The sequence below is a fragment of the Etheostoma spectabile genome, chromosome 11 (genome assembly GCF_008692095.1).
Source record: "Etheostoma spectabile isolate EspeVRDwgs_2016 chromosome 11, UIUC_Espe_1.0, whole genome shotgun sequence".
Taxonomy (NCBI): domain Eukaryota; kingdom Metazoa; phylum Chordata; class Actinopteri; order Perciformes; family Percidae; genus Etheostoma; species Etheostoma spectabile.
This window is the reverse complement of record NC_045743.1, coordinates 5,462,736-5,482,648: the sequence shown is the minus strand read 5'-3', so window position 1 is coordinate 5,482,648 and position 19,913 is coordinate 5,462,736. Positions and strand designations below refer to the sequence as shown.

General features: G+C 40.8%; 3 protein-coding genes across 4 annotated transcripts in view; 2 read left to right on the top strand and 1 right to left on the bottom strand.

The window, feature by feature from the left end:
* Positions 1-197: 197 nt before the first annotated feature.
* cep97 (centrosomal protein 97) lies at positions 198-5,336 on the top strand. Its single transcript, XM_032529164.1, has 11 exons — positions 198-379; positions 1,203-1,345; positions 1,478-1,636; positions 1,765-1,866; positions 1,981-2,094; positions 2,196-2,362; positions 2,471-2,635; positions 2,811-2,974; positions 3,111-3,762; positions 3,917-3,992; positions 4,193-5,336. The coding sequence occupies exons 1-11, from the start codon at positions 343-345 to the stop codon at positions 4,712-4,714; spliced, it is 2,301 nt and encodes a 766-aa protein (XP_032385055.1). The 5' UTR covers positions 198-342; the 3' UTR covers positions 4,715-5,336.
* Positions 5,337-7,628: 2,292 nt separating this feature from the next.
* Positions 7,629-16,091, top strand: nxpe3 (neurexophilin and PC-esterase domain family, member 3). Of its 2 annotated transcripts, none has more exons than XM_032529196.1 (6): positions 7,629-7,892; positions 11,931-12,128; positions 12,556-13,337; positions 13,855-13,925; positions 14,010-14,228; positions 14,314-16,091. In XM_032529196.1, the coding sequence occupies exons 2-6, from the start codon at positions 12,036-12,038 to the stop codon at positions 14,877-14,879; spliced, it is 1,731 nt and encodes a 576-aa protein (XP_032385087.1). In that variant the 5' UTR covers positions 7,629-7,892; positions 11,931-12,035; the 3' UTR covers positions 14,880-16,091. The 2 variants fall into 2 exon arrangements, with proteins under 2 accessions (XP_032385087.1, XP_032385089.1); XM_032529198.1 differs by lacking the exon at positions 7,629-7,892 and adding an exon at positions 7,914-8,156.
* Positions 15,808-19,913, bottom strand: part of me3 (malic enzyme 3, NADP(+)-dependent, mitochondrial) — a 26,769-nt gene continuing 22,663 nt past the window's right edge. Inside the window, exons 12-15 of the mRNA XM_032529195.1 lie at positions 19,332-19,474; positions 18,011-18,184; positions 17,828-17,926; positions 15,808-16,956 (exon numbers count right to left, since the gene is read on the bottom strand). Coding sequence (XP_032385086.1) covers positions 16,795-16,956; positions 17,828-17,926; positions 18,011-18,184; positions 19,332-19,474 — 578 coding nt within the window. The 3' untranslated portion in view covers positions 15,808-16,794. The remainder of the gene's footprint in view (positions 16,957-17,827; positions 17,927-18,010; positions 18,185-19,331; positions 19,475-19,913) is intronic.

Here is a 19,913-nt window from a genome sequence, read left to right as displayed (position 1 = left end):
CGATAATAAAGAAGTGAATCGAGCAAATTATTAAAAAGTTATTCACTTTTAGTCATTGTATTTTTTTTCTATCATTAACTTTATTAGCTAGGTCATGCTTTCTTTACTACAACCTGGCTGGCGGTGAAAAACGACGAGAAGTGTAGTCTTTTCAAGAAAACATGACGCCACACTGTTATGAGCTAGACAGTCTGTTTGAACTACATTTCCCACAACCTCCTCGGAGTAGCCGTTGGACAAGCGACAGACACGCTAACGTTTGCTAGCTAGCTACATCTTTCACATAACACTCTGTCGCCAGTAGAGTCGTTAGCGAGCTAAGGTGTTACCTGAGGCGACAGGATGGGTGTATCAGATTTACAGTTCGATACAAATGCTGGTAAGTGGCTCTAAGTTTGTTCTGGTCAGACCCAGCGATGGTCCATTTTTGCGTGTTGGTAGCATACGGATACCAATACACTATCTTTGCTAGCTAACGTACATCACCTTAGAGTACTGCCATTAGGTAACATTGGCTGCAAACATCAAGTCTGTCAGAGGATGTAGATCAATACATCCGATGGCGGTCCTAAGGCGTCAGATTTGTAAATTGCCTTGTAGCAAAGTTTAAATATCAGATATACTTAAATATCAGATCATGTTGTGTTGTGTGTTCTGCAAGTTGTCTAGGTAACGTTAACGTTAGCTAGTAAAGGGTAGTCTTTTGTTACTTATTATTTAATTTATTATATTTAAATAGAAGTAACGTTAGCTCTACCGTCCGACCAAAAGTGGTTTGATTTCACCTTATCTTGTCTTCTCTAGCTAATGCTATTTTATTGAAGGTTCTCTGCAGTGATTTCGACTTTCATAAAGTTGGAGGACTTGCAGAGACAGATTAAAACAAAACCAGTGCAACCTGGGCTTATCCTGAGTTATAAGCTTTATACCAGATAGTCTCTGGTGAATGCCCTCATTTTTCAAACTTTGGTTTTGTTTTGTTTTATTTTTCAGTCTCAAGCAGCCTAACTCAAGATAACTCTAATTACATTAAGCTGACCTTTTTATGTGTAAATGTAGCCGAGTGTCTGCCCCAAGCATTGCTTGTGGTGTATACTGTATGTATGCTTAGCTGCATGTAGCCATGGTGATTAGCAACAGAATACTCTGTGTAGTTTTCCAGTCTATCTTATCTCACCTTTTTTTTTTTTTGCTCTTACTAGGACCCGTGGTGGATCTTTCAGACCGGGGTATGCAAAAGCTGGATCCGAGTTTTACCTGCTCCGAAGACACTCACACTCTCATCCTGGACCGTAACCACATAATGAAATTGGACCATCTGGAAAGGAGCCCAGGCCTTCGGCAGGTAGTTCAACCCTTTGAAACCCTTTCCTGGTTTTCCCTCTCTTTGCAGACATATAGCATAGTCACTAATGATGACTGTGCTTGCATATTTTCTTGATTTAATGCCTTTAAATCTTTGTCTTTTTCCTTTTAGCTATCTGTAGCCAGTAATCGTCTGGTGAGAATGATGGGCGTGTCTCGGCTAACAGAGTTGACAGTCCTGAATCTTCCCAATAACAGTATTGGATACATCGAGGGGCTAAGAGATCTGACGCACCTCAGATGGCTCAACCTGTCTGGGAACAATATTAAGGTGAGGAGAAGAGAGATTCTCACATACTTTACTGATCATATCTAAATTATTTATAAAATAATGTCATTGCATGGATAAAACTATTGTTTGTGTTAATATGTTAACTGACTGTACACTCTTTAACACAGGTCATTGAGCAACTCAACAACTGTGTTTCCTTGCAACACTTGGATCTGTCTGACAATAACATATCTACCATTGGGGATTTGACCAAACTGGTGTCATTAAAGGTGAGCGTCTGAGGTCACAAGTCAGCATAAAAAAAAACAACTATTTAATAATGTTCAGTTATTTTGTCAGTTTTCTTTTATGTATCTTTAATGCATTTTCTGTCAATGTTGCAGACTCTATTACTCCATGGAAACAGCATCACAACACTTCGTACGTTGCCTGCTCACCTACCTGCCAATTTATCCATTCTCTCCCTGGCAGAAAATGAGATAAGGGATCTTAATGAAGTAATCATCGTTCCTCTTACTTGATGCAGCAGCACTAATCTCCATTTAAATTCTATAGAGGCTAAGTATCATTGACCGACTTTCTTCTAATTATTCCATAGGCGTCGTACTTAGCACCTCTCCATGAACTGGAGCAGCTGTCCATTATGAGCAACCCTTGTGTTATGGCCACCACCTCCCTGCCAGGTTTTGATTATCGCCCCTATGTCATGAGTTGGTGTCTGAGCCTTAAGGTCCTGGATGGCTATGTAGTGTCACAGAAAGAAGGGTTCGTACATCCCTATGCTGTTACAATTTGCTAGTTGAGATTAATGCTGGAATTCTATCTTAAATGTTTGAATCTCTCATTTATTGGGTATAATTGTTATGATTACAGTCTCAAAGCAGAGTGGCTCTACAGTCAGGGAAAAGGACGTACATATCGACCAGGTCAGCATGTTCAGCTGGTTCAATACCTGGCCACTGTTTGCCCTCTGACATCCTCACCGGCCCTGGAGACCGCAGAAGATGCCAAACTCGAGAAGATCCTCAGTAAACAGAGGTATACATCTGAACTTAGCAGTACTGCTTTGCAAAATGAAGCTTAAAAAACACATTGCCAAAGACTGTCATCCAATAATCACTTCATGGCCATGATAACTTTAACAAACATCCTTCTCAGTAGAAAATATTAACTTGAATGAACCCATGCTTACATTGAGATTTTTTTCTCTCAGGTTTCATCAAAGGCAGCTGTTAGAAGAGACTCGAGGAGGCTGTCCCAGCCCTCCTCGTCCAACTCAGCTAGATGTGGAGAGGCACAGTCCCTCACATTCAGTCCTACAGGGGGGAGCCAGAGAGGTAAAGCAACCAGCTGCTGCTCCATCAGTCCTGGAGGCAGGTAAGAAGGCATCTTTTTCTCTCTATGGGGGAAGTTCTGGTGCATCAGTTTTTATTGTTTCTCTTCACAAGTAGTTGTGATGCAGATCGTCCTTTTTTAACAATTGAAACAGTTTGGTGTGTCTACTTTTGTGCAGAACCGGTCGTGCAGTTTAACACCTGGGTGAGCTGTGATTCTTCCCACCCATCATTGCCAGTAGTCTGCAGCCCAAGGCTCAGAGAAGAGCACATCTATTTGGAGGATGTGCAGACAGATGAGGAGAAACTCAATGGCAGCATGCTTTCCTCAGAGTCCACCTTTCTCCCCTTTACGTCTGATCTGGAGCCACAAACAACCCACTCCGACAGCGAGGACGAGACAGAGACATTTGAACCTGATTCCCTAGCTCCAAAGCGGCCAGAACAGCCCAAACATCACAAAACAAGCAAGACACATCATTTACCCCCAGTGGAAAAGCAAGAGAGAGTTCTTGAAGAGGAAGTTATTTCTGGTGCAGCCACAACAGCTGGATCACTGGACGTCAGAGTTAGCACACAACAAAATCAACTGGAAACTTGCTCTGACTTCGGTAAGGCAGAGATTAAAGAAGCCCCCAAGCAGGAAGAAGTTGCTATGTGTGCCAGTAAATCAAGTTTGATGGAAGCAGACAGGGCAGCAGTTAAAATACAGTCATGGTGGAGGGGACAGCACACTCGGTGTTGTCACCCCATGGCCAAAGAGGTGCGCAGTGAAATCCGCCTGCGGAGGATGCAAGAACACATTGTCTCCCTGTCTGGAAAGTTGGACATGTAAGTGACTGACCATCAGCATTGTTTAATGTCTATTTTACTTATGGTATGAGAATGGTTGTACTTTGACAAATATTACACATGGTTATGGATATATAAATATTTGCTAATATTTACAATGATTATTAATCGGTGGAATGGGATTTGTCCGCAGGATGCAGCAGCAGTATGAAGAAGAGAGGTTACAAAGGCTGGTTCAGGAAGAAGCTGTAAAGTTTCTGTGGACACAGGTCAGTGATTGAAGTGGTCATTCATCACGGCAATCCATCTTTAATAGTAGATATTTCAGTCAGGACCAGGTGGCGGGCCGACAGACCATCAGACTGACATTGCCATCAAATCCTGAGATAATACACCTTAAGATTGCCTTTACAACATTTTACATGGCTGCCTCATTAGTTCAAAAAATGTTCCTATGTTTTCCTTGTAGCTCCAGTCTATGCAAATGTGGAAGCAGTCTGTGGAGCAGCATCTGGCTAGCATTGGTAAAGCTGTCACCCCGGCTCAGATCTCAGCTTCTGGCCTATGTGAGGCTGCCCCACCTGTTCCATCCAGCACAACATACCCACCCTGCACAGACGTCTCGTTCCCAGACTCCGGTTTCCAGTTAACAAGTGATCAGCAGGCAGCGCAGGAGGATAGCTTCCTGAGCAGTGGGACAGCAGACTCTCTGAAGACTGTGCAAACACTGAGTCCGGTTTGTAGTGGCTTTGCTGTTGCTGGCGATGGAGTGGACAGCGCAGACTGTAGCCTGTTGGAGCAGTACCTCACGTCTGTACAGCAGAGGGAGGAGGAGGCTGAGGAGGTGATCAGTGATAAAACAGAAATGCCAATGCCCTCCTCACCAGTATCGCCCAGCAAAACACCACAGTCCAACTCCCCCCCGCAGAAGGCAGCAGACAACCAATCAGAAGTGCTAAGAACAGAGGAAACCACTCCTGGTCCGGTCTGAGTATCTACACCAAATAGACACCGGTAGCGAACTACTGAGTGTGTTAAATTGGCCCTGTTGTAGGATCAAGATTCATTGCCCTTAAAACTTTCTCTGACAACTGCACTTACCTTGATTACCGACCCAGATCTCAAACAGCAGTGCCCTTAGTTTCCTTTGTTTATCAAGACTGATTCCAGGACTGGCTTGAAAACTACACCTTACTGTGAATCTAACTCAAGTTTTTTTTGTGCGTCACTACTTTAATCTGTTCTGTTCTTTAATGGACATTTCCCTCTCTGTGTAAAGACAATGACTGTGATGTGGCTTCAGAAGGTATTTGTAACTTAAATCAATTATTTAATGATAAAATACAGTGACTAGGTGCTACCTCTGCTGATCAAAGGACCAGGCATGGTATATCTTATTCACTTTTTCAATATCCCCAGCGTTAAATACATGATAGGAGTTGAACATAGTGGACTTGTAACCATATATATACATACACATACTATACATGAAACAACAAGCATATTATCAATTATCCCATACAGTGTTAATAGCTGAACTGTTTTTTTTAATCAACTTTAGATCACTTCACCTAAAAATGTTGTAGCAAAACATTTAAATAAATCTGCAATTATTGTTTTTCAATTATTGTTATTTGGTTTTATATAGATATGCTTTTCATCCTATGACAAGTCAAACTTTGTTCTGTAAAGAAGATATATTACACAAAAATTCTGTCACTAAAATAATTTATTAAAGGACAATGTTTCAGCACAGCAGAATAAACACAACATTATAATTGGTGAAACATTTTGGTATTGTATGGCCTGGTTCATATTCATGAGTTGTTGCCAAGCAGTGGTGAAAACATTCAACATGATGTACATTAAAAGTAATGCCTCAGTATAAAAATACTCCATTACAATCACAGTTCTGCATTTAAAATTTCACAGAAGTGCAAGCAACAAAATGGAAGTAAAGTATTACGATAAAAGTACTCATAATGCAGAGTGGCAGCTGTCAGTGTAATTTTATATTATTGGATCATTAGTATTGATGTAAACTTGTACCCTGTACTTTAATGCTGTAGTTGTTAAGCTGAGCTAATTTTAACTACTTTATAATCATATAAAATAATCATAATCTATTATCATACGTTAGTTTAATCAAGTGATTCCCAACCCCCAGCCGTGTTAGATAAATGTATGGTCAATTTCACAATGTGTTTCAAATGTTTCAACTGTTTATTCATTACTTTTAGCTATTTGTAATGTTTAGTCAGTACTTTTGATTACAAGAAAAGCCGCCTGTGCTTGTCGCGGAACTCACGGATACAACTTTTGACGCACGAAGAGAACAGGCAGCCAGCGGCCCCTCGGGACTCTGCCCAAATTCAAGATGACCAGTCCGTCACTGCTTGAGGGTTTGAATTCCTCTTTTTTGAATAACTGACCACCAGAGGTCGCAGCTAGACACCCATAAATTCACCTGCCCCCCCCACCCCGTCAGTATTACTGGAAGCTCTCGGTAACAGGACGTTCCTGTCTACTACGACGACGCTGATATGCCACGCTAGCCGCTGACGTCTCCTCTCCTCCGGCCAGTTAGACTCACCACCAGTGTTGCCATGTCCGCTTATTCTAAGCGACTTTGGGCTTGTTTTTTTGTAAAGTCGCTTACAAATATTGGTTGTCGCGGGTTGCGGTTTTTTTGGACTTGTCACTAAAGTGTAGTTGCTTATTTGGGCTTGTACACAGCTTGTCCTTGCCGGTGTAACACCAAATTCTGTGACCACCGTATCTTGTGACTGTAGGGGGCGCTGTTGCCACTGTGCAGGTTGGTCAGCATCTGGTTTTGGGACCAGGGGGTCACATATTCTGATAACAGCTGTCAAAATATGTGACCCCCTGGTCCCAAAACCAGATGCTGACCAGAGTGATTATTGTTTCTTGTCTATACATATGAAGATAAGACAAGCCACCTAGAATGGTTTGGTTGTTGTGACAGGTTAATTTTGAAATGTTCAAATATATATGAGTTTATGTATGGGGAAAATTCACAATGAGTTCACAATCAAATTATTACTTGGTTATTGATAATTTTCTCCCACAGCTCGTGTAGATTAGTTAACAGCCTCATGCTGCCGACGTAGTTTTATTATTATTTATACCACCCGCATCCTCATGATTAAGTCTGCTCTGTGGTGTTTATTTGGGGCCAACAGAATAAACACGCACACACACAGAAACATATATCTTAGTTTATTTATTTAGATTTACAACTAGAAACTAGTCACTCAAATACAGCCTATATCTCAAGTATGTATATACAACAACATTTCTAAACTCTCGGCGCTGAACCTTCATTATAAACAGCCTGCAGTTTACGCTGATAGCGTAACAGAGCCGTGACGAAGTCGTCTGTTTGAGTAAGATCAACCTGCACAGTGGCAACAGCGCCCCCTACAGTCACAAGATACGGTGGTCACAGAATTTGGTGTTACACCGGCTCGCTCGATCCCGCCCCTTTCCCCATAAACACTATAGACAGCAGCGTTATGTCCCACCCACTTCCTGCTTCTAATTGGCTCTGACCCAGATGGAAACGAGTACCAACCAATCAGAGGCAGAGCAGGGCAGTCTGTTGTTTTCTGGTTAGGAAAATGCGCGAGTAGCGACTAATGGTGAGTGGACTGTAGGAGAGTTTTTGGAGGAATAAATGCCCGGGATAAAGTGGGAGAAATACGGGAAGAAATATAACAAAGACTAGGAGAAAGAGAAAGGAGGAAAAGAATGGATTCAACCCGTCGTGGGGAACAACTCAAAATGACTGTGGAAAAAAAGGGATTTCAAATCCCATCAGTTTTCTAATGTTAACTAATGTTAAAAGGTGGTTTAACTTACTCCTGTGGTCATTGTCCTGAAGCTCAGGGGGAGAAAATAAATAAACTCTAGCCTACCGTGTGTACAGTTTACCAATCTGTCCACATGGATTGTAAAACTGTGCACACAGTTTTATTTATTTTTCTCTTCCAGGATCTTAGGGGGGCTACGTAGAAAAAGTCGCTTATTTTGGGCTTGTTTTCACAGGCCTGGTTGCGTATTTGTCTCGCAAGATCTGGCAACACTGCTCACCACCCTCCTCTGGCTGTGCAACGGTCCGACATCATGCTAACCTGTCGACGTAATGTGTAAGTAGGGGAGCATTATACGGCTTAAACGTCTGCATCACCGGTGTTAACGCTAGCTAACACGGATGTGTACATTATATTAGAAATGCCACCCATTTAGTATTGAGTGGCGTTATTATTATCCTTCTGTTTCTTTGTTGTTGATGTTGCCGTCGTTAAGGTGATAGCAGCAGTTGACCGTTATTAATCGGAACGTTATTGATGACGTCTCGATCGCCTTAACATGTGAACCGGAGGCATGTTTACAGTCGTCGGTGACCAGGGGTAATTCTAGGATCAGACCTTTAGGGGGAATTACAATGTGACACATACATACAGTGCCTTGCAAAAGTGTTCAAAATATATATTTTGTATTATTATAATGTTTAGGGTGGGCTGAGAGGAAATTGAAAAGGGTCTAAAATTGCCCATGTCAGTGACATTTTAAAAAGTAACTTGCAGAAATGACCATGTCTAAGTGAGGATAAATGAACAGTAGGCTAAGTAGCAGGCACAACCTATAGATTTAGACAAGCATGAGGGGATAAATAGTTTTTTGAACTGCAACTGTTAAACTGCAACCAATAAACGGTTCCTCAATTGTCATTTCTCAGCAGTTAAATAGCTACATGAATTAAACGCAATTTGTCCTCTGCATCCTATATAGCCTACATAGCAGCGGTGGGCAGCCGGGGAGCCACTTCAGTTCCTTTGGAGGGGCCTTTCCGTCAGGTTCTTTGACAGGATCACTCAATTATTTGATAGGTTACAATTTTGATTATACATTTCTTTAAATCATAATGTCCAAAATTCACTGGTTCCAGATTGTCAAATATGAATATTTAACGAAACTGTTGGTGTCTCTGGTTATCTTGTCCATTCTGGTTTCCAATCCACCTTTTGGGCAGTTCTTGCAGTCAGCAGCACTTGGAATTAGAAGTGACTCTTCATCTAATGATTTCACAAGCAAAATATCCTAACTTGCACGGGCTTGCACCTGTGTACGTAGCGCTCTACAGTCCCTGACAAAAGTCTTGTCGATTGTGTACAAATTGACCTGAAGTTCCGCTGAAATATATTTCTAATCAAGATTTATTTACAAGAAATGGCTCATTTTAATCCCAACAGCTTCTGTAATAATGTTTCAGTGCAAAAAGAAACTGTCAAAAAGTATTCTAATATTCACAGCTTGGTAAAGCCCTTGAGTCAATTTTTGCAAAGACATAAGTGTTGTCTGCCTTGTCATATGAGCTTCACCTGTGACTAATAATGGATCAATAGGTCTCAGGTGTGGTATAAAAACAACCCAGTACACTAGACCTTCACATCAACTGCAACTAGACATCTGCAAACAGGCCTAAGATTCACCCTGAGACTAAAGTTTGGATTATCAAGAGGCTGAAGACCAGATCCACTGCTGATGTGGCAGACACCTTCGATGTGTCTCAGCATCAAGTACAGAGGATTAAAAAAACATTTGAAGAAACTGGAGATGTTTTTGACAAGCCCAGGTCAGGCAGACCCCGCAAGACAACTGCTCGAGAGGACCGTTTGTTGGCTCGAAAATCCAAGGCCAGCCCATTTTCCACTGCAGCAGAGCTCCACGAGACCTGGTCCCCTGAAGTCCCTGTGTCAACCAGAACAGTTTGTCGGATTCTGTCTTGAAATGGCCTCCATGGTCGAATCAGTGCCCAGAAGCCAGCACTAAACAAAAGACAATGAAAAAACCGTGTGGCATTTGCCGAGGCCCACAGCCTGCTAAAAGGATGGATGCTGAGAGAAGTGGAAGAAAGTGGATTTTTCAGATGAATCTTCTGTTGGATTACACCACAGTCGCCGCAAATATTGCAGGAGACCTACTGGAGCCCGCATGGATCCAAGATTCACCCAGAAAACAGTGAAGTTTGGTGGCGGAAAAATCCTGGTCTGGGGTTACATCCAGTATGGGGGTGTGCGAGAGATCTGCAGGGTGGAAGGCAACATCAATAGTAAAATACCAAGAAATCTTAGCTACCTCTTATATTCCCAACCATAAAAGAGGCCAAATTCTCCAGCAGGATGGTGCTCCATCGCATACTTCCATCTCCACTTCAAAGTTCCTCAAGGCGAAGAAGATCAAGATGCTCCAGGATTGGCCGGCCCAGTCACCAGACATGAACATCATGAGCATATGTGGGGTAGGATGGAAGAGGAAGCATGGAGGACCAAACCAAAGAATATTGATGAACTCGGGAGGCATGCAAGACTGCTTTCCTAGCTATTCCTGATGACTTCATCAACACATCGTATGAATCCTTGCCAAACCGCATGGATGCAGTTCTTCAAGCTCATGGAAGTCATACAAGATATTAAATTTGGATCTCACAGCACCGCAATTTAATTTGCTGACATATATTAGTATTTGTAGTAAATTTGTTCAATTTATGTATAGGCGACAAAACTTTTATCTTGCCAAAATTTGACTTTTCTGTCTTGTTTAAATGATAAATCTTGTTTCAGTGAAACTAATTTATTTCAGTGCATTGAACATCATTTGGGAGGGTTTTAGCTTTTCATATGAGATATTTCTTACACCAATTGATTAATTAAAAGTCAGGTTAATAGCAGGTGTTTCTACAAAATAGATAAGCGACAAGACTTTACTCAGGGACTGTATGTGTGCGTTGTGTGTAACCCTGCTGCTGTACTTCTTACAACATAAAGCACAAAATGCAGAGCATCTGGCCACTTCAAGACTGTTTGCATAGTTTATTTTCCTTAAGCGTGTAATTGATTCTCTCTACCTGTCCTAAGCTTTTGGGTGACAAGATTGCAACTAGAGGATGGGGTAAGTGCGGCTTAGAGAAGACATGGTGTGCATAAGTTTACACACCCATGCTAATGTTGATTTAAAAAGAGGAATAAAAAAACATCTTTTGGAAATTTATCTTAATGCCTAAGGACACCAATTTTCTTTGTGAATGAATATTGTATTGTAAATAAATACATGTTGTTCCTTAAAATACAGGGGGCATAAGTATACACACCCCTATGTAAAATTCCCATAGAAGCAGGCAGATTTTGGTTTTTAAAGGCCAGTTATTTCATGGATCCAGGATCCAATGCATCCTGATAAAGTTCTCTTGGCTTTTGGAATTTAGATAGCAGGATGCATAGTACCTGGATCCATGAAATAACTGGCCTGCCTCAATGGGAATCTGCCCACCTCTGGGAATTCAACATAGGGGTGTGTATACTTATGCCCCCTGTATTTTAAGGAACAACAATTTTTTATTCACAATACATTATTCATTCACAAAGAAAATTGGTGTCTTTGAAAGGTTGGATTTTCCTAAATCTTTTAAATTGAATTAAGGCATTAAGATCAATTTCCAAAAGATGTTTTTTTTATTACTCTTTTTAATCAACTTTAGCATGGGTGTGTAAACATATGAAAGCCACTCTCCAGTTATCCAATATGTGTCCCGAGTAAGTAACTCTAGGCTGGCAGAATTTCAATTTAGAGGGAGAATGGAGTCTGTTTTGCAGGCTCCCTCAAAGGGGGAAGCCACAATGAGATCATGAGACCCCTGTATAGGGTTTTCTGGAATTCTCCAGAAAAGAAAGCAGAACTCCCAGAGACCCTAAGGGCCCCACAAACTGTGGAGATTTTTAAGAAGGGCCTACAGACGTTCCTTTCCAAAAGTCCTTTTAACAGTCATTGTTTTAATTTTAGTCTTATGGTGTTTTATTACTGCTTGTTGATTTTGTTATATTCTGGAAACTGTTTTTAACTCCTTGCTACTGTAGCACTTTGAGATTTCATTTGAAATGTAAAGGGAATTATAAATAAAATGTATTGTTATTATTATTATTATAGAACTCTAACAATTACACAAAAATGTTCAACACTAACTAGAGAGAGCTATGGACACTTCTGCGACAGCAGAATAAAGCAACACCAAGGCAGACAACAGGGTGATGGATAATGTTGTACAAACAGTAATATGTATTTATGTGTTTCTTTATAAACATGAAGAGATGTACTAGGTTCTGTTTGTTCATCCTTCTTGTTGACAGAGTTCATTTGGCAGCGTCAGTCGCTGAAGACGAAATGATGCCATCATCGCCGGTGTGACAGCGTAAAGTGAAACAGGGCCTGATCATGGGAGACAGGAGGTCAACATGTGCTGCAATTTGTCCAAATATACTCTCATCTTCCTCTTTCTAGCCCTGTCTGGCCTTTACTTCCTGCTACGCAACATCCACACTGTGGAGGTAAGAAGAGAAGTGAGCTACACATGGGTTTTCTCAATTATCTTAAAAGGAATCGGATATCGATTTATTTACACTTTTATCTTTGAACAGTGTGTTATGTATCTTATTAATAATACTTTAGCCTTCCAGGACAGTTATGGTACAGAACCTTTCTTTGCAACTGAATGGAAATACATTATTATTATTATTATTATGATTATTATTATGCTATGTTATTAAGAACTCCACTGTTGAAAGAAGCTTAAGTCATTTTCAACACATGGTAACATTCACTATATTTGGTGACACAATCCTCTTTTATAGGCGGAAGCCTATTTTGGTTAAACATGCAATAGCATTTTTCCCTTTCATACACTTTATCTGCGAGTCCTAGGTTGATGTTCCCATCTCTTGCAGCAGCTCGTAACTTTCCTCCCTCTCTCTTTAGAACTGGAACTGCCACACTATTTCAGCCCTTTACCAGCTCCAGAGCAGGATCCAGTCATCCTTCGTCCCAGTGAATCTCCCTACTTTTCATCACAATCGCACCTTCTGTTCCCATCTGGGCCAGAAACCGTCCCCAGAAGATGAACTGGAGGAGCGCTACCTGTTGGACTCTATCGCCTGGCCCGGGCCTCCACCTCGCTCTACACCACCTGCCCTGCGCCAGACGAGTGACCCCGTGCACAGTCTGTTCGCCGTCCTCCCCACTAAGGGAGCACGGGAGTGGCACGTGGGCGACCAGCTGGAGGCTCTCGTCCAAATGCATGACTTCCAGGGTCGTCCCAAGCGCTACGGCGGGGATTTCATCTTGGCCAGGCTGCACTCACCGGAGCTTGGAGCAGGTGTAGCAGGTAAAGTGCTGGACCACAGGAATGGATTTTATTCTGCTATGTTTCCGCTCCTCTGGGTTGGTTCTGCACAGGTTGAAATTACGTTGGTACACTCAAGTGAGGCGGTTGCTGTGCTGCGACGGTTAAGAGAGGAAAGGCCCGATCGAGTGTTTTTCAAGAGCCTGTTCCGCCTCGGCTTCCTGTCCGAAACTACTGTGTGCAACATGTGTCTACCACCTGACCACCAGCCCCTGTGCAACTACACAGACCTTTACACAGGGGAACCCTGGTACTGCTACAAGCCTAAGATGCTCAGCTGTGACACCAGAATCAACCACGCCAAAGGAGGCTATCTGAAACACCTCATCACCAACAGAGAAGCATTGCTTTTTCAGAGGTTTGTGCTATTATAGGATGAGGGAAATATGTTGTAATATGACGTACATTTGTGTTGTATAAAAGGCTAAGTCAGGTATTATTATCTGGACCAAAACCAACAATAAATTATTTTGACTAACAAGTGTTGCCTGTCTAGCCAAAGTCTAATCTAGCTTTTTCCTCTGTGCCATAGACCTTAAGTGTTAACAAAGTGTAACACATAAATGAGCCACAGTGTAGCACTGGGTAACATTTTTCGTTTATTCCGATGAACATGGACACTGTAGTTTATTTTGAGTCTTTCCCACAAACACCATTCTGATGCAGAATATTACTTTTTGACTACATTTTGACCAGTTTTTAAAGTTTTATGTCTTTTGTAAGAGCTGGGCTGAGTGGCAAATATTGGCTGGGGAAGGTGGAAAGTAACGCACCATTGGTGTTGGGTTTTTCAGTAACAAAAATATAGAATATCACCAGTTAACCTTAACACTGTGTGTTTCTACACTGATTTTATTCTGTGTCTTTTATCTTAGTGGTGTAAACATTAAAGTTCGCATACACGCTTCAGGACCTGACAGAATCAACGTGTTGCCTCCCAGGAAAGGTACGGTATACTTCCAGAGTAACGTTTGTAGTTTGTCCGTCATGTCACATGCTTTGATTTATTCATTTTTTTGCTTTCTATCAGAAATAGATGTAGAAAGCAGCAGTATAAAACCAGAACCTCTTAAGCTAGCACCGTCTGGATATTACTACGAGGACTCATGGAGGCCATTAAGTGGCGTTGCATTGCACCAGTTCAATAAATCATCTGACATCACTCAGTGTTTGAAGAACAAAGTGATCAACATGTATGGAGACTCTACCGTCAGGCAGTGGTTTGAGTACCTCATTGCTTTAGTACCAGGTGAGTGAGGTCTTTTTGTTTCATCTCATATGTTTACACTTGTGTATCTTTCCCACTGCAACTCCCTTTGATTTCACCTTCCCAGGATTAAAGGAGTTTAATCTGGACAGTCCTAAAAACGTTGGGCCTTTCATGGCAGTGGACAGCACTCATAATATTCTTTTGAAGTACCGCTGCCATGGCCCGCCCATCCGCTTCTCCACTGTCATGTCCACTGAGTTGCGGTACATTTCAAACGAGCTGGATGGCCTCTCCGGGGGTCCCAACACCGTCGTGGTCCTCAGTATTTGGGCCCATTTCAGCACCTTTCCTGTCGAGGTGTACATAAGACGGCTCCGTCACATTAGGCGGTCTCTGGTGAGACTTCTTGAACGAGCGCCGGCGACGATTGTTGTGATCCGCTCAGGCAACCTCCAAGCCCTGGACCAAGAGGTGAGCCTGTACAACAGTGACTGGTACTCCCTGCAGCTCGATGAGGTGCTCAGGTCCATGTTCAAGGGACTCAACATTCTGCTGGTGGACGCCTGGCAAATGAGTTTAGCACACCACCTTCCTCACGCCCTCCATCCACCTCCAGTCATCGTCAAGCACATGATAGACACACTGTTGTCTTACATTTGCCCAGAGAAGAAAAAAAGCCAACTGATATAGAAGAAGAGTAACAATAGTGGATCTTGTTGTTGAAGGGAACTGAGGAGTTTACTGTGTGAATCCATCAACCAGTTCTTCAATCAAGTGTTCCCCAAAGCTATATACCCTTTAAAACTGTCTTTACGGAGAGATTTGTCAGACTTGTAGTACTAATCTCTGTTTACTCGCCTGTTACATTTATTTTTTTGAATATTTATTTTTACTTTGGCACAGTGAGTGTTATTCCCTTCTGCTTTTCTTACCAAAGTGTTTTGTGTGCGTCTGCAGTATTGTTACCTTAGCTTAGTTGGTATTCTTTCAAGGTCAAATTTCGGACTTTATATGTATGCATATGTTTGTTTGTTAGTTTTGCCAAAGCTGAAGACTCAGTGAGTTCTTGTTTCTAAGATTACTTCAAGCATTATTTAAACAACAAAACCTGCTATTCTTTTGTCAACCATAGTTTAACTTATTGAGTAACATCTTTTCAGCTTTGATATCCTCATACATCACGTTAAGAACAGATCGTGTGCTAGTTGTTCTTGGATCCCACCAAAAATTTTCAGTAGAATTCTTTTTGGTGGCTTCTCTGACAGGTCAGCCTTCAGACACTCAAAAGTTTTACACAGCTTTTATAAATGTTGTGAACATCACTTCAGATGCTCGCAGTTGTGTCTGTTCATTTGAGGCTAGACTTATGCATTTATTTTGGCAGCGATTACCTTTCTACGTTCAATTTTGTTCTAGATGTTTTATATTGACAAATTAACATACCGTATGCTGCCACATGTTCATCAAAGGAAGACAGTAAAGATTAGAGAAGAGTTAGTTATATCAGGTCTGTGTGACACAAAGAGAAAATGTGCCTATTTTCTGTCTTATTGGGCTGTAATGTAGGCCGACAGTCACTTATGTCAAACAGATTCCAAAAAATGCCATAAAACACTAATTTTGTTGACAATTTTATTTAAAAAGTTTCATGTTCCCATTAAAAACTTCAGGCATATCTGTCGGTGCTAAAGTTTGCAGAGCATCATGTTCATGTTGAGTAAAAGATACAGCTCATCAGTAACTTTGGCAAAAACACAACAAACAGAGAGTTTTGTACAAATCCAAGGGGAAAGCACACCATTATGACACTAAATCCCTCACATCAAAAATAGCTGATTCCCACAGGGAGGCAGAGAAGGAGAAACTGAAATACAGGCTGATTCTGGAGTGTTTTTGGTTGTGTGTGCAGGTTAAAATTTGCGCAAATAGATAGGAGTGTAAAATATGAAGAAGCCTCTACAGGGTTTGAGTCCAATGTAGCCTAACTCAGAATATGGAGCAGTAATGTCCTGAGGTCACACAAGAAGAGGCACTAAGAGTTTGTTCAATTGTTATCTTAAGCTTCAAAAGGAGTGTTGTGGTCATTTGTGTCAAGACAAGCTGAAGCATTGTGCGTTACTGAGAGCCACTGCTTTCTTGTTGCATGCATGAGCTTTGCTTCATTCTTTAAAAAACTGCTTTTGAGTAACCGTCTGGGCTGAATACGTCAACATCTTAATTTATCTGGAAAATCTAGTAAAAGGAGTGTAGTTCAAGTTATAGAGGTCGTGCTTTGCTATTTGATAATGCTGTTTGTTTGTGTGTGTGTGTGCAGCTATAAAATATATCTGTTAGACCTTCAATCTGCTACAGAGAACTAGTTAAAAACTAAAAGTACAACACTGAAAGAAAAAATACGTGATATTTTAACAATTTAGAGGTCATAGAGAACTATAGAGACATTTGAATTATGACCACTGACCGTCTGAAAGGAGGGAAGAGACTTAATATTTATAAATGAAAGAAACAAGCAAAAAAAAAAGTTAAAATGTGAGCATCATTGGCAACGTTTCTGAACAGAGGCAATGCAACACCACGGCAGCATATAGAGTTGAGAGAGTCCAAATCACACGTCCTGGACGGTCATGGCGTCCTGTGGCCAGCTGTACGTGTCCAGAGTGAAGGAGTCGTAATCTGGACTGTAGATGTGAGACAGCACAAATGCCTCCTTGTCTTTAGGTTCAGGGTACAGCGAAGCCATGTTGTGTTTGTATGCATGGTTGACAATCTGGCAGAGACAGAAACAGACATAAATATTAGATTTATAAAGACTGAAAACTTATTTTATCACTCAGCTTCTACAAGTGATGAGATCAAATATGAACACAAGATTTTCCGCCAAAGTCAAAACTGTTTTTAGAGGTTTCTTTGTTTTCCTCTGTGTACTTTTCGCTGATTTTAAAGCGGACGGGGCTCATTGAGAAAATGGTGATGTCACGTACTTCTGTGCGCCAATCAGGATTTGGCAAAAACTGAAATCAGTCTAATGTCAGTCAAATCTGATAAAATCACATCCACACAGTCCTGCCAGCATTTATCTTTAATAAATAATATCGAAAACATGTTTGTTGTTACTAATTTTATCATTACTATTTAATTTCAATTTGGATAATTAAAGCTTTAAAAGTTTTCAGTAAAGTTGAAATTTTCCATATGCAATTAATAGAACCTCAGCTTTAATATCTTAAAGCGGACCCTTATCATCATCGCACTAAATTAAGGAATAAAAAGAATTTAATAAGAATAGTTTAATGTACAAAGAAGAATATTCTCTAATGTCTAAACTTGGTTAGCCATTTGCGGATATTATTTCCAATCACAGTAATTACCACAATATACCCTATAATATTGACAGAATGTTTTTAGAAAATCAGCATGTTAACATTTTTGTTGAGACCTCCAATTTTTATTGTATGTAAACACAAACAAGCACACTTTGGGAGACATAATAAATAAGGTTGGATTAAGTCAGTTTTCAGCTCCATGTGAAAACGAACGTGCCACAACATACCCCCATAATAATTGAAATAAATGATTGAGGTTACATATTTCATTGCACTGTGAGGAATGAGGGCGGATCGCACAGAAAGATCACTCACCTTCACTGCAATCTTGAAGGACACCTCTCTTATGGTGTTGAGAGGAGGATAAAGTCTTCCCTCAGCCAGGTTCTCCTCGGTTACCATGTCAGCTATCGCCTGAAACAGTAAAGTTGATTGGAAGTAGAAGAAAACTTGACTACCGGTCTTTTATCATAAATATGTGGTAACTGAAGACAATACCTCGGCTGTGGTGAGGAAGATGTCGTCAGATATGTGTCGCACTCCACAGGCAATAACACCCAAAGCGACTCCAGGGAAGACATAGGCGTTGTTTCCCTGGCCGGGGTAGAAGGTGCGTCCATCAGCCAGCGTCACCTTGTTGAACGGACTTCCACTGGCAAAGATGCCACGGCCCTGAAGAAGAACAGACAGAAAACATGGGCATGAAGTGTGTCAGTTGGAGATAACAGGAAGATAGGTTTTCTTCTTGATTGTTTGTTTGATTAAAGCTTAAGTGCGTAACTTTTTGATGTTAACGAATGTCCATTACATTCAAGTCATTGCTGAATGAGTTGCTACAAAGCTAATTAAAAACATCAGCTCCACACAACTCTCTGTATTTCTCAGTGTGGCTATGTTGAGAAACTAGTGTCGTCGGGCAACTTTCAGAGAGAAGAACTCTTCTGAAGAGTCCATCATGTTTATTTAATCCCCCCGGTTCTCCTTGGCTACTAGCAACTGGTTGGAGGAAGGGTTGGGGGTGGTGCACGATCACATTGGGCTTGTATCACATTGATGCGCCAACAGTTTTGTTGTCATTACTTAGAATTCCTCTTGGGGGAGACAGAAACTACACACTATAGCTTTAAAGATAAACTGCGGAGATTACTAGGGGGCTGTGGAGAAACATTTGCCCGGATTACTGTGCTTTCTGACAAGAAAGAAGATGTTTTGTAAATTCAAGCTGAAAAACAGCCAACCATGTGTCCATTCTTTTTATTCTTCCATTGTCTTATTCTTTTATCATTATCCTAAAAAAGGCAAGAAAGTTTAGTTTTTTTTTATATATTGTTTTTGGTGAATTCTTACAGAGCCTCAACATTTCTTATCAGTTGTTGACTAGGCCTTTGTGTTGAACTTCCTGACGTGTTGAATATAAACCCACCTCAAAGTCTGACCATGTGCGTCAAATAAAACAGCTTACGAAGCTGTATTTGTTAATCGATTTTACACAATTTCTCATAAAAAATAAAGCTTGGGCAGTAATGTGCCATAATATACAGTACTGTATCAATATAAGCACAGAAAAAAAGACTACAAGCTAAATATTGCAGAGTTCATAAAAAAATAAAAAATAAATGAATACATTTTTATTTGTGGTCTTTGTATGAGGTAGGATAAGCATTCAGTGTTTTTGTTATTTCTCATACCTACACGCAATAGTATATTTGGGTGTGAAACACAGAATGTAGTTTACCTTAAACCTGATTTTAATCAATTACAAACTTTTCTATGCTTTCTAAATGGGGCACCTAAACTCCACATTGAGGCTGGTTAGTACCTCTGTGAGCGTGTAGCATTGCTCTGCTGTGCACTCCGCCTTGCTGGTGGGATTACTCAAGGCAAAGATGATCGGCCTCTCATTGAAGGATGCCATGTCTTTGATAATCTTCTCAGTAAATGCTCCTGTGACAGCAGCCACTCCTTCATGTTCAGGAAATAGAACAGAGAATCCACAGAAATTACTATAAGTTCACAAGCTTCGATGAGACTATGAATAAAATTGTGCCATTTGTAGGAGTCAGACAACATGAGTCGATTATTGTCTAGAAAAAAATGATCTCCAAATTGTACTATTTTCAACTATGGATTTGTTTGTGCTTATGTAATTATTTTCTGATAATTTCTTTAGTCTTACTACCAAGAAGGTGTCATGTTATCACAGTGGTACGACAGTTGATTAAAAGACTGAGAATATCTTCCAGTTCATCACAGTGTTTGAATTAGAAGATTTAAAATCTTTGTGAATTAGTTGATTTGGAGCAAATTACTATCTTTTTTATTATGCTAAACAAAGCTAGACACTAATTTACCTTTAATAAGTTTCTCTGTTTGTCCACAACTGTTCAGGAATGACCACAAA